Source organism: Pleurodeles waltl, chromosome 9, assembly GCF_031143425.1.
Source record: "Pleurodeles waltl isolate 20211129_DDA chromosome 9, aPleWal1.hap1.20221129, whole genome shotgun sequence".
Taxonomy (NCBI): domain Eukaryota; kingdom Metazoa; phylum Chordata; class Amphibia; order Caudata; family Salamandridae; genus Pleurodeles; species Pleurodeles waltl.
The window spans coordinates 471,292,114-471,307,198 of record NC_090448.1 but is presented as its reverse complement, the minus strand read 5'-3'; the positions used below and the strand labels follow the sequence as shown (position 1 = coordinate 471,307,198).

Sequence of the window (15,085 nt, the reverse complement as noted above, 5' to 3'; positions counted from 1 at the left end):
AGCCTTCCTTCAACAGCCAGTTGTCAAGGTAGGGGAAGACAGGTATACCCAACTTCCCAAGATTTGCAGCAATGACCACCAACACATTTGTGAACACCTCAGATGCACAACAAACTAAAAATGCTCCTGGCCTACTGTGAACTGCAGGTAGAACCTGCAGGACAGGCACATGAAAATAAAGTGGAATGGAGGTCCAATGCTACAATCCAGCACCTGGATCCAGAGCATACAAACTGGGCTAGGGTGAGCATCTGGAATTTGTCCTTCTGCTGGATGGCGTTTAGAGGTCAACGATCCAAAATAGGACAAAGGCCACTGTCCTTCTTCAGCAAATCAATTAGTGGGAATAAGAACCAGGCCCCACTTCTGAGGCCATCACCCTTGTCTATGGCTTCCTTGGATAAAAATACCCACAGTTTCAGATGTAAAACAGACAGATGAGCCTCTAAATGCCACCCTGATGTTGATGGTAGGTGTGGCTGGCTGAAAAGGAATAGTAGGGCATAACCCTGTTGGACGACTGGAAGTACCCATTTGTCAGATGTGCTATTTTGCCAATCCTGGAGGAAGTGGCAGTTCCTGCCTTCTACACGTGCTTAAGTACAATAAGGGTGAACTAAAGAGGTTTTGTGCTTACCACCAAAGGGGTGGAGGACTGAGATATATGCTGCCCCCGATGGTCTCAGTATTGTCTGTTTGCTTTGGGACCTATAGTGCGGGAGGCAGAGCTTCGCATCGTTGATACCCCAAGGCTCTAGCATATCTCTGAAATGAGGGCACTATGACTCAGCTCACCTTAAAATGCTCCAGCGCAGTGTGCCTATTTGTCGAACAGGTGGGATTCATCACAAGCCACGTCCATTAGGGATGCCTCAACGTTCCCAGAGTAGCCCTGGACCTTGCATGTGGAACCAAAGCACCACATCTGTACTAACTACACTTCCTAAACAATCACGGGAGTCCTGGCAATCATGAATGGTTTGGGCAAATTAAGCATGTAAGTCTTCTGGGACCATACGTAAGATCTCACCAATCATGCCCCAGAGCGCAAGAGTGTAATGTCCTATGAGGCAGCTGGCACTGACCTACCACATGGCAATTTTGGCCTAGGAAAACATTACTTTCTCAAAAATCTCCATATATTTGGACTCTATTGGGAAGAGTAGTCAGAAAGGTGCTAGAATTCACTTTACTGGTAGACTCCTGCACTTACAAACTCTCAGGGGTTGAATGAAGGGCAATGTGCTACTTGGTCAGTGAATGGAGAGCCAGAACTTGGTTTAGCCCAAGTGCCCAAATGCTGAACGGGAGGAGAGGTTTGATCAGTGCCTGGCCAGGATGAAGGACCTCACTGAGGTCATTAGTTTTTACCTCCACAGTGGGGAGGTGCAGGTCAAGAACTTTTGCTGCTCTTCAGATGAAAATGACAAAGATGCACTTTACTCAGCTGCACAGGTTTTTGGCGGAAGGGGGTGTGAGAAGGCTGTTGTAGTGGGGCAGGGGCAAATTAGTTCTACCAACCCACTACCGGATGAGGTATAATGTACACCAGCATTCTGCAGGGAAACATACCCATTGTCATAAGAAACCGATTTCCATCACCTAAATTATCATCTCCATTTGGCTCACAGTAATGGTATTGTGTCATAGTCTGAAGGTCTGAGTATTGCCTGTGCCAGATCGGGTCTGGCCTCAGTCGAGACCAATTTGACTCGGAGTCGGTCCCCCCAAAGGTTGCAGATATTCCTCTGCAGAGTCTGTGCCAGCATCAACATTGAAGGGACTATCGTAGAATTTGGGCTGGAATTGAAGGCAACATCAATATCAGTGTGGAACTCACAGTGGTTTTGAGGAGCAGAGAAGGTGCAGAGGACAGTGCAGCCAACGCGGAGGGAGCTGGAAGCATACCAACGATGAGAAGCATAGCCTTCTTAAAGGGACCCGGAAAGACGTAGTGGATAGGGACTAGGTCTGGAATTGGCTCCTCAATGGGAGGGAGACTGAGTAGCAGGGTAAAGCCCTTGCATCTTCTCTAATGATTGAGTGAATCTCACTTGGACTTTTTGTGTTGTTTTTTACGTACCTGGAAATACCCGGAAACTTTGGCTGTGAAGAAGGCCTGTCATGGGAACAGCATCAAGAGCAGGAGCAACTCCGCATTCACAACTTTAACTAGGAGCAGGACCTGCATGGAGTCTTTCATTGTTTGGCTACACAGAGTTTCAACTTGAGTTAATGGATGGCTTTTGGTTTTGTATGGGTGCATGCCTTGGTGTGGTGCTCTGAGCCCAAACACAGACATCTGTTTGCAACAGTCCATACAAGGGTTATTCCCTGAAGTTTTAAGAGGTGACAGGTTCCTTTGCACTCTTGTAGGTTTGAAGGAAAAAATAGTCAAGAAGCTCTCTAGTCAAAAAGACAAAGAAAAACAGTGGTGCCCCTGACCTGCGTCTGAAGGAGCAAAAAGAAAGGAACTGAAGTCAATACACAAGGGTGGTGCTTATATGCAGCTTTGTTCGTCGCCTCTGGGGCATAACAAAATCAGTGTGGAGTTGCACTGTGACATCTACCAGCATGCAAGAACACTGCTTTTTGAGTGCCTGGATCCAATCTGGTGACTGGGGATATTAACAAGGAGAAGAATCTGCAGTTAAAAACATTAATACATACCAAGGACGTGACAGTCTACATTAAGCAATACAATCATAATACCAAGCATTTTTATATTTGAAAATTATAATTACACTGATGTTTTAACAGTGCAGGTATTTGCCTACATAATACTGTTACAATGGTCATGTCAATAGTAGCAGGGCAGCCTTTCTTCACGGAATAAAAATGAAATGAGATGTTTGTTCAATAAAACTGCAGCGAGGATAGTCAAAACAACCAGTAGAACTTTAACTTTGTATATTCTTGTCGTTTCATATGTATGGGACATTAGTGATTTTAAGTAAGATGTCACAGGCCACATCATGTATGATGTCATACACCAATCGTGACACAAGTTATTCATAAATTAAGCTTCTTGTAACAACAAACCTGAGATCCAATACTTGACTTGCAACAACTCCAGGTTGGTTGGATTTTCCTTCAGGCACTTCATAAAGGAACAGTTTACAATCGCAGACCACAGCATATGCCCTCTGCCAGCCTTTCTTTACCCCTGTTGGCTTTGGAATCTGCAGAACAAAATATCTTTGTAATGATCAAACAATGTGGAGGAGCCACAAAGACAGTCAAGAACATTAGACAATCTTTTATTTTAGAAAAGTATGCGAATAAACATGAGAAGCATAGGACTAACTATAATAGATTAATTTGAATAAAATTAACAACAATGATAAAGTTTACTTTTTCATACTACTTTCTCTTCTGTTTCAGTGACTGACACATTCTTCTGCCTTGAGCACTGCACTCGGGCAAGTTAATTCCGGCCAATCTTCACAATCTTTTTTCAACGGATCTTCCAGTTGATCCTGCACCAGCCTGGCCACTGAAAGATTTTGCAGCAGCATTCCCCTGGTGGCAACTCTGATGAAAATGTTCCAAAGAATGGCATATATATCCCAGAAATATACAAACTAGGACACACTGCTGGCACCATTATCAATAATGTAGAATTTAGATGCTCCATTCTGTCCAACTTTTGACCTATTAGCTAACTATCTGCTCAGGCAAAACTGTTGTTGAAATAGTAGCTTTTCAGCCACAAGCCTTTCTGAACAAAAACTCCTGGCTTTCTCTGATCCAGTAAGGATCTAAAATTGCTGCTGTAGCCTTCAAGACTAACAATAGTGGCATAAAGTACAGGATATTTGTTGCTTAGGAGAACTCTCAGCTGTTTTTGACACTGTGAATCAAATTGCACTATTATGTTATTCCTTGTGCTGTCTGTCATTCAGACAAGCATTAACCTGATTCAGCATTTAACTGAAGCCTGGACATACATTCTATACATTGGGCAATATTATCTAGACGAGTTTCCAAGTGTCTTAGAAAAATAATTAAACACAGTAAATCTGTAAACATGAGCATTACCTTTATACAAAGACTCATAATACAAGTGTGATCGCCTTATATAAGCACAGAGTTTCGTCATCTGGCTAAAACATAAAAAAAAAAGACAGTCTATCTAGCTAGGCTGGCTGGAGCTTTAATGTCGATCTTAATCTTCAATACAACAAAGTTACTATATAAAAAAAAGTCTTCCTATTAAAAAGGTAATTCTCAGCACTAAGTACCTTAAAGATAAAATTAATTTTGATGTTACTGTAAAATACTTGCATAATAGTTGCTAGGCCTCATGAAAATCCCTCATAATAAATTTTGTTTCACCGGTAGTAGAGTTTTCAGCTATTATACAACTGATCTTTGAAACTCCCATTCTATTTGGTTACCATGCTTTATGTCACTCCAAGTTTCAGATTGTTCTACTGGAAGAATGAAAACAGGTATAAATAATGTCACACCAACAGATTTTCTTGCATGGCACTCACCTGCAATATGATATGTGGGATGCACTAACATCTCTTCAGACAATTCATTTAATTATTGTATTATATCTGGGTTTTGATATTATAACTTGCTTATAATTGAATAACTAACCAAGAAATTGATTACATGCTGTAATTCATAAACCCCTCATAGTTAAGAATGACCTGCCTCTCAAGTGACAGTAAGGTAAAACTTTGATCTGATGTTTTAAAATTCTTGTGTGCATGCTGTAAGCAGTGCTTAGAAAACTCAAGCATCAGTCTCTTCTCTCACACAACAGATGAGCCTGCTGTCTGTCACAGGGTCCAGTAAAGTGGCTTGAGGGCCCTGACCATCTCAGGGAAATTACGCACCCACCTAAGGAAAACAATATAAAACCGCCCCAAAAAACAAACACAAATAAAGAAAAAAAAAAAAAGAAATAAGAGAAAATGAGAAAATTCGTGACCGAGTTAGAAAAAGTAAATGAGAAAGAACTGCTTGCTAAGAACAGAAATTTAGGGAAGGGGTGTATACTAATCTCAACAGATTACAAGGAGCAAATGGCTACCATGGATATGAATAAAATAACATCAAACTGGTTTAGTTTTCTGTGACCTTATTAAAGCACTTATAGTGCTAGTGATTATACAATGCACTCTGAACGGTGGGTTTTTAATATCCCTTCACAGAATGAAATGAACGGATCAAATGTTTGCCACTTACCTTAAGTTTACCTTTCAATACATGCTCATGGTAACAGGTTAATATTAAATGTTGATGAAAAAATACCCTTTGAGGCAGCAATATTTAGTTATGCTTTCCCAGATTAACAGAGACTTACCTTCACAAAGCCTTTGTAGGCTGTTCCGATTCCTCTTTGAACATCAACTCCAAGAGGCCTTTTGGCTTGCTCGGGGGGAATAGGGCACACTTGAGGAGCACTGTCCTTGCACAAAGCATGGCATGCGAATGGGCACACTACAAGACAAATTACATTAATTAATCTGCAGCAGCCATCATTAAATGCGATTTGCTAAAATAAATTGAGATGCAGTCAAAGACGGCCTCCGAACACACATCTGTGACATGAAGATGGGCCATCTTGAAATGGTTAAAAAAGGTTCTAAATGACTGAATGCTTATAGTGCAGCCCAGGGCAAAATAAAAGAGTAAAAACATTTAGGAAAAACTGGTGTGCAAGACGATGCGGGATCAAGAGGGAAGAGAGCAGTAGGGAGGGGATGTGAAAGAGAAAATAGTCTCACCAAGGCACTGCAAACCAAGGCTTGTTATAAGCTGTGTGAGGATGTCATGCAATCAGAGCATGGGGGCAATGCTTCTGGGTATGACAAACAGAACACTGAGGAAAGCCACTGAATCAGGGAAGTGAGACAGACAACAAAGCACTCCCACCATGAGAGGGGAAACCCAAAGCCCATTCTAAATATATGTAATGTATTCAATTCAAGTAGGGTCAATAGACAACTAAAGTTGTGCGTAGGAGACACGAAAAAGAGGATGTGTTTTACTGAATACTGGGCAGTGGTAAGAAATCTTCATATTGTGTTTGATCTCTATTCTCATTGGATGTATCAAGAATCAGGATATCTTTACTCAAATGAGAATCTCAGGATAATACAAATGGAAAAAACATACATTACTGAAAATGTATTCAGAAATATTGCCTTATATGTTAAACAACCTAGCCTACATGGTATATGGAATCCAGGAGATGTTAAGTGGAAGACATCAAAATGGAGGTAAAATGATCGATTTTTCAAACATGTAGACATCAGACATGCAGCCAAATCACTTTTCAAATGAAGAACACATTTATAAACATCAAGGAACATCTCTTTGTCCGAGTTCACAGGGGAAAGCACAAGTCTGAGTAAAAAACTGAAATTCCCAATCCCTTTCAGAAACGCACCTTCTCATGTAAATATCAACATGAGAATAATGCCTGAATAAAATGTGAAAAACAGTACTGAGTAATTCAATTTATTTTAAAGGGAGTAAAAGTCTGTAGACCTTTTACACTGCCTGCAGTTTCACACAGTTTCTATGACTAAGTGCCCTGAAAGCAACTGAACCTCAGAACGTTTCACAGACAGAAAACTGAGAACATATGGTGGTGTGTTACTCACCTTCACAGGCATAGCCTTGTCGAACCAAGCCAACCATGAGCGAAGTGCAGTGAGTACATTGCGTGGGACTAGTAAATGACTTTATACTCAGATTGTGAGCTTTAGGCTAAAGAAAGAAAAAAAATCAGTAAGGCACAAAGCAGAGTGCACAGAAACGTATCACCCACACAAAATGGGATACAAAATAATGCATTCTAATTTTTCAGCTAAATTTCAATGAAGTTAATCTCACACAATATAACACAGATTCACTGTTTTTTATTGACAACATTGGTCATCGAGCAAATATTTGCCTTAACAGATGATGAAAAAAGCAGATGTTTATTTGAAAACCAAGACTTTAGAAGGTATGCAAAGAAACAGCAGAGGGACAAAAGTTACCTTTGGGGCTGAGAGGGAAATAGAAGGAAGATTGGGGGAGGGAGCTGTTGATACCCGTGGCTGGTTCCTGATGGAATCCTGAATCATAAAACAAACAATAGATCAGAACTCTAATTTCCCACAAGAAAACACTCTGTGTTTGAACATTATCAGCTACTGAAAATGTGAACGTTGGATATGCACTAAAAATTAGAAACTGACATTTTATTGGCAAATATATCAGCAATGCACTGAACCATCAAGCTATCCACAAGATATAAATCCCCACACACAGCATTTCATAGGCCTTAATTCTGACAGATAAATGCATTCTATGAAATCATACTCTTCTCTTAAACAACCCCATACAAGAAAGAAAGACAAAGGGTCTCATTACGAGTCTGATGGTCTTCAGACTTCCAGACTCGCGGTGGCAGTTGGACCGCTGCGGCTCTGACGACCCGACCTCCAAAGGACCGTCTTCCCCATTGGGAACACTGTTACAGTCGGCATAACAGCTGTCAGGCTTGTAATCAGCCATGGCGGTGCTGAACTCAGAACCGCCATGGTGATTATAAACCCCCTTTCCACCAGCCATTTCATGGCTGGGACCCCACCATGAAAAGGCTGGCGGAAAGGTAGAAGAGGGGAGCCACAGGGGGCCCATGCCCTGCCCTGCCCAGCACCGTCGGAATGTGCACTCTTTCTGCTTTCCAGACAGTGCGCATTCCCAGTGTGCTGGTCGGCCCCCTCTGTGTTTAGAAATAGCACTCAGCTCCTTTAACCGAGCTGAGTGCCATCAAATAGCACTGTTCCCGCCAGACTGACCAGCGGGAATGCTCTATTTCAAGGTTTTCGCCGGTCAGCCACATCAGGCCGGCGGAAACCTTGTAATAGGGCGGGGTTGGGACACCACCGCCATGCCATGGCAGTGGTGCCCTCCCTTTGGCGTTTGGCCGTCCTGCGTTGGGACCACCAAACTCTTAATGAGTCCCAAGGTGTACCAATCATATCATGAGAGCTAAAGTTAGGGAAATGGAAGAAAGGTTTAGAAAGTGCACAGAAGAAATCTCCACTCATACTTTATAGATGACCCTATACAACAATGTAGTTTCCCTGTCCTCCTCAATAGTCTATCTACAGCAACATAACAAGCACCACCATAACTCAGTATATATCTGCCACTTGAGATAATTCATTGGAGACAAAGTGGGTCTTGTCACATTGTCACTATGGATCAGACTAGGATTTAGCTGGGCACCTACTCAGCCATAGCACAATAAAAAAATAAGACCATTCAGAGAGGATGGAAGTTTGTTGTTATCTGTAAGGTTAGTTGAATGACTTGTCATACAACGTTTTTACATGCATGTAGCTAGAAATATATGACTGTATTGTCACTGGGCTGGTTTAGTTTTGTTGCAATATGTGGTGAAAAGTGAGAATGATTCCGTCTTCCTTCTTTATAACAAAACACATCAAGTTTGTAACAAGGATTTAAATACGTTTTGTCTACAGGAGTGTTCACATTTTTATAACTGAAGAAAGTTGAACTTGACGGACTTTGATCTCTCAACTAAGATATCTACGTATCTAGGTAAAAAGGCAATGTCAAAAAATGCACCTCCTTCTTCTTGAGAGACTAAAAGGCAGTACTTGGTAAATGAAATAATTCCCGACCAGTCCTGCTAAATCTAAAATGGCAATGTGCCAGAGAAAGGGGAGTGAATCTGTGATCCACAGACAGCTTGCACTTATGTGCTTGAATAAAATAGAAAGCAATTATCTATGTCACTGTATGTATGTATGTGAATAGCGAGAACATAGGCAAAAGGCAGAGGTGTGCTATTCATGGGCAAAGACAAACATGAAGTCAAAGATTAAGAGGAGAGAAACCTGGGGTGTGGATGGTTAATTCTTGTGGTGTAGTGTTTCTTAAAGAGGTAAATATTCAACTCTTTCCTAAATTGGAGCAGTATTCGGGCACACTGTTTGAAAAAACAAGAGACCATCCTATGCTGTTAATACCATCCATAAATAGCTCCATCTCAGAAATCTTCTAACTATTTCTAAGGAGGCAACATTTTACTTGACAGAAAACGCCACTTTAGAAAAACAAGCCATGCAATTCAAGACATGCAACACAAAATATGCATACAGCAGAAAGTATTCTGGAAAGACCAAATTATGATCTTCATGTAAACTGAATTATCTTCCAATCCACATGCAGAGAAAGATGGATTTAGGACAAAAGTTATGTACCATATTACGAATTAAGGTAACGCCGCCGCCATTTCTTTAAGCTTTTAGTGTTCTAGATGACAAAACAATGATATTCACTGTACGTACATATACCGACATATAGTCAACTATATGCAACGGTCGCACTTGCATTAGATGTTTATAAATACTATTAGGCTACATGTAATAGGAAGCTGCCTTCTGTACCTCAGACTGCTGGTCTGGAGTCATGGAAACCGAAAAAGATGAAGAGATGTCTGGTTTGGAACCTGGCATTTCTTGTTCACTAATGGAACTGGTCTGTGGAAGGTGAGAAAAGACAACAGCAGTTAATCTTGCAAACATTAATTCGAAGAAAGCTTCCTGGACCAACACACAACTAAAAGAACTACTTGAGACCAAGGACCCTCATAGAAACTGCACTGTGGGTATGGATGTGAAGGTAACAAACAAACATGCACATATCCCTTAACACACTACGCTATATTTATATATTTTTCAGCAAGTGGTGGTGAAGGTTTCTTGCAGCAGTGTACAGGAGGAGTTCAATACGAACTTAGTCATGCAGTTTTGTTATATACATGGTTTGCTTGTAACCTGAAATCATACGAAAGAACAAAAAAAAAAAAACGTTGTGAGGACACAGAATTAAAATAATGTCACTATAACCTTCAACGGTGGTGCAAGTATGTCTGTGGTAGAATTTTTATATCAGAGATTATATATAATAGACAAGCAGATACAAACAATTTTGTTCAGGAAACTGTTATAAGTAAATATGTACCATCCCATTCCTTTTAATCCTTTAACTCCTACCGCTGGTCCCTCACCCCCTCCCACCCGGTGCAGAGCCCTTTTTTGTTATGTGGGGTAGTATTCACACCAAATCTGCATCCTTTCGTCCTTTTAACTCCAACATCCTGGGGAATCTAAAAGTACCCAGAGTTTGCGAATTCCTCTGGAAAGTACTGAGAAAAGAGGCAGAATACAGCTAAATTGTGAGTATTTTGGGAAATTAGGTAAAAAGGGGTCTGGTTAAAAGTGTGTTTCTTCCCCTAAAAGTGGCATCAATGAACTATGTGCCGTGCTAAAGTAATCATCTTTCCAGCTTTAAGGGACATGCAGAGCTGAATTAAAAGAAAAAAACCACCTCATTTTATACCACGGTTTTAGCATTTTTCCAAAGAGGTAGCCCTTTTTTACTATTTTTTTGTGCTCTCAACCTACCTTCAGTTTGTGATAGAAACTAGTGTAAAACCCCTGCGCAATCCAGAAAAGCTATAGATTTCTAAAAAGTAGACAACATTCCAAATTTAGCAAAGGGCCAGATGTGTAGATCCTTCGAGGTTTTTCCCCAAAGAAACTAACTGTTGAAATAAAGAAATATTGAAAATGAGTAAGAAAACACTGCCAATTGTGACAGTGTTTTTATCAGTAACTTTTTATCACAATGGCCAATTTAATAAAAGCAATATACCATTACGTCTGCTAGACCCTTCTGGTTTAGGGGATATATAGGGTTTGTAGGTTCTCCAAGAACCATGCTACCCTGAGGACCAGCTTTATGACAGTGCAACCAGTGCACCCGCACTGCGCACTGATGTGAAAGGGGTCCCTGACAAGGGCAGGGGGGTCTGCGTTTAGCAATAAGGTAAGATTTAAAAGCACATGCTGCAGGGTTCCTTGTGTGCCCAGCTTTCAGGAAACAATCAAAATGTCAAGATAACTTTTGTGATTAATGTTCCTTCTAGAGAGAGAGATCAGAGTTGTGTCTGGTGTCAGTTTGACTCACCATAAAGTAGCGCAGAGGGTTAATAGCCTGCTGCAAAGAACAGATCTATATTTATGTGGATAGCCGAGTGGATAAGTAAAGCCAGACTTTACCAGCGCTTTAAACAAAATTAAATGTATGTGAGAGAGGGGCTAAGGAGAGATGACAGAAACTTTTGCTGGATGGTAGTGAGGGAAACCAAGGAGATCATCATGGGTGGGGACGTTCCAAGAAAGATTGCCACACCAGGCGTCACCAGCGCTAAAGCTGGTTCTGCCCCGAGTCAACTACTGAGCTGCACTATATCATGTTTTTTCATTGTGTACAAAGGTTAGACCAACTGATATGGTCAAACATGTAGAGTGAACAATGGGTATCAAATAAACCTATCTATTTCTGAAATGGGCACGAAAATATATTGTTTAGGAGCAGTGGTTATTTGTATTTCTTTTAACTTGAGGGTATCCGTACTAGCATATGATTTAGACACTACTCGCATTTGGAAGGCACACCATGCAGCAAAATCCCATTGGTAGTAATAAATGTTCACCTATTCTATGCTCCCACATCTGCCGATAGAAATGTTACTTCACTTGTGTGGGTAGGTCTAGTGCCCACGACAGGAAACTGGCCAAAATGCATCATATTTTTCCACTGAAAACGGACACTTTTTTTTTTTGCAAAGTGGGTAGCTGTAGATTTTAGGCCTTAGCTTAGCAAGCACCTAGTAAAACCTAGAAAACTTGCACATTTTTAAAAACTATACACGGGGGGGGGGTTGGGGGAAGAGGGGAAACTATAGCCAGGGTGGGGTGACTTGCATGGCTCGCTACATTTTTAAAAACCCATAACCCCTTGCAAACCTCAACCTTTGACTAAAAAACTAATTTCCTTCACAATTCTGTGATGGAAAATTCTGGAATCCGTGGGGAACCACAAAAATTCCTTCCACCCACTATTCCACCAAGTCTCCCAATATAAATAGTACCTCAATTGTGTGGGTAGGCCTAAAGTCCGCAACAGGAAACAGGAATAATTAGCCCCAACCTGCCCCTGAGGGGGACAGAAAAACTGTGTAGATTCTAGTTTGGGTGGGGGCATGGCCATTTCCATGATGAGCAGCCCCCACCCCATATTCTGTATTATTTTTTTTTAAACAAAAATAGCTTCTGTTGTCTACTGGGTTTTCTGTTGTAAGATTGGGAGTAATCACCCCATCAGTGCCTCCCCAGTGTCAGTCAATTGTTGATAGACTGTGGAGGCAGTGCAGGTGTCAGCCATTTGCTGACATCACAATTAAAGGGTTAAGAGAAGCATCCCCCTGTGGGAAGACTCAGAGTGAAATGTAACTGTAGGTCATATGAAGCTTTTAGGAAAGAAAACAACAGAATGCTCAAGAGATTCAGAACAAGGAACTATTCTGAAAAAAGGAAGGGAAATGACCAGCAGTATAACTGAAAACACAAAAGGAAATGTAGTTTACCACAAAACAAGAAGAGGAATCTTAATCAGTTTTAGAATACCCTATTACAGCAAAGAAAATGTTGGGAATTGTAAAAATTAATCGTCAGTTTATGTTTAAACCTGTCCCTACCAAAAGAACAGTGTTATCTATGTACAGTGGAACATGCTTCAGATAAACAAAAATGGGCAGTAGAGAAAGAAGACTTCATCCAAGCAGTGGACACTTAAATATACTGTGTTCCTAAAGATAATGAGGACAAGTAGGAAAATGACTCCCTGTTGCAGTTATCCCACACTTTTTGCCTGATATTGATGCTGACATGACTGAGAAGTGTGCTGGGACCCTGCTAACAAGGCCCCAGCACCAATGTTCTTTCACTAAAAATGTACCATTGTTTCCACAATTGGTACACCCCTGGCACACAGATAAGTCCCTTGTGAAAGGTACCAGTGGTACCAAGGACCCTGTGACCAGGGAAGGTCTCTAAGGACTGCAGCATGTGTTGTGCCACCCTTAGGGACCCCTCACCTAACACATGCACACTGCCATTGCAGATTGTGTGTGTTGGTGGGGAGAAAAAGGCAAAGTCGACATGGCATCCCCCTCAGGATGCCATGCATACAAAATACTGCCTATGGCATAGGTAAGTCATCGCTCTAGCAGGCCTTACAGCCCTAGGGCAGGGTGCACTATACCACAGGTGAGGGCATAGCTGCATGAGCAATATGCCCATACAGTGTCTAAGTCTATTCTTAGACACTGAAAGTACAGCGTGGCCACATTAAGTATATGGTCTGGGAGTTTGTCAAAAACGAACTCCAGTTCCATAATGGCTACATTGAATACTGGGAAGTTTGGTATCAAACTTCTCAGAATAATAAACCCACACTGATGCCAGTGTTGGATTTATTACAAAATGCACACAGGGGGCATCTTAGAAGAAGTCCCCTGTAATTTACCTTATCCTTCAGTGCAGGACTGACTGGTCACTGACAGCCTGCCACTGAGACGAGATTCTGTCCCCCTGTAGTGAGAGCCTTTGTGCTCTCTGAGGACAGAAACAAAGCCTGCACTGGGGGGAAGTGCTTTTCACCTTCCCCTGCATGAACGGTAACACCTGGCAGTGAGCCTCAAAGGCTCATGCCTTTTGTTACAGCACCCCAGGGCATCCCAGCTAGTGGAGATGCCCGCCCCTCTGGACACAGTCCCCACTTTTGGTGGCAAGTCCAGAGGCGATAATGAGAAAAACAATGAGTCACCACCCACCAGTCAGGACAGCCCCTAAGGTGCCCTGAGCTGAGGTGACCCCTGCCTTTAGAAATCCTCCATCTTGGTTTTGGAGGATTCCCCCAATAGGATTAGGAATGTGCCCCCCTCCCCTCAGGGAGGAGGCACAAAGAGGGTGTAGCCACCCTCCAGTACAGTAGCCATTGGCTACTTCCCTCTTGACCTAAACACACCCCTAAATTTAGTATTTAGGGGCACCCCAGAACATCAGATTCTTGCAACCTGAAGAAACAAGGACTGCTGACCTACAAGTCTGCAGAGAAGACGGAAGACAACAACTGCTTTGGCCCCAGCCCTACCGACCTGTCTCCTGCCTCGAAAACCTGCAACCAGCGACCCATCTGACTGGGACCAGCGACCTCTGAAGCCTCAGAGGACTGCCCTGGACTAAAGGGCCAAGAAACTCCTGTGTGCTGCAGCTCTGCTCAACAGCAACAACTTCTTTGCAATAAAGAATCAACTTTTAAAGACTTCACGTTTCCTGCCGGAAGCGTGAGACTTCCCACTCTGCACCCAATGCCCCCCGGCTCGAGATCTAGAGAACAAACACCACAGGGAGGACTCCCCGGCAACTGCGACTCCGTGAGTAGCCCGAGACGACCCCCCCAGATCCCCCTCAGGGACGCCTGCAGACAGAATCCATAGGCTACCCCAGACCGCAAATGCCTGTAACAAGGGACCCGACGCCTGGAACCAGCACTGCACCCGCAGCACCCAGGACCTGAAGGAACCGAAGTGCAGGAGTGACCCCCAGGCGACCCTCTGCCTAGCCCAAGTGTTGGCTGTCCTGAGAAGCCACCCCTGTGCCTGCCGCACCGCCAGAGTGACCTTAGGGTCCCTCCATTGTTTTCTATCTGAAACCCGACGCCTGCTTTGCACACTACACACGGCCGGCCCTGTGCCGCTGAGGGTGTCTTTTGTGTGCCTACTTGTGTCTCCCCCCCCTCCCCCCCCACAGCGCTCTACAAAACCCCACTGGTCTGCCCCCCCGAGGACGCAGGTACTTACCTGCTGGCAGATTGGAACCCGAACACCCCTGTTCTCCATAGGCACGCCTATGTGTTTTGGGCACCACTTTGACCTCTGCACCTGACCGGCCCTGAGCTGCTTGTGTGGTAACTTTGGGGTTGCCTTGAACCCCCAATGGTGGGCTGCCTATGCCCAGGAACTGAGACTTGTTACTCACCTCTTACTTACCTCACAATCTAACCTTTACTTACCTCGCCCAGGAACTGATGATTTTTGCACTGTGTCCACTTTTAAAATAGCTTATTGCCATTTTAACAAAGAATGTATAGGATATTGCTTTTATTCAAAGTTCCTAACCTACCTGTG

General features: G+C 42.7%; 1 protein-coding gene across 1 annotated transcript in view; it reads right to left on the bottom strand.

The window, feature by feature from the left end:
- CDC42BPB (CDC42 binding protein kinase beta) overlaps nucleotides 1–15,085 on the bottom strand; it is a 903,752-nt gene that overhangs the window by 238,101 nt on the left and 650,566 nt on the right. Inside the window, exons 22-26 of the mRNA XM_069207298.1 lie at nucleotides 9,435–9,527; nucleotides 7,008–7,085; nucleotides 6,627–6,732; nucleotides 5,321–5,457; nucleotides 3,043–3,182 (exon numbers count right to left, since the gene is read on the bottom strand). Of these exons, the coding sequence (XP_069063399.1) occupies nucleotides 3,043–3,182; nucleotides 5,321–5,457; nucleotides 6,627–6,732; nucleotides 7,008–7,085; nucleotides 9,435–9,527 (554 nt within the window). The remainder of the gene's footprint in view (nucleotides 1–3,042; nucleotides 3,183–5,320; nucleotides 5,458–6,626; nucleotides 6,733–7,007; nucleotides 7,086–9,434; nucleotides 9,528–15,085) is intronic.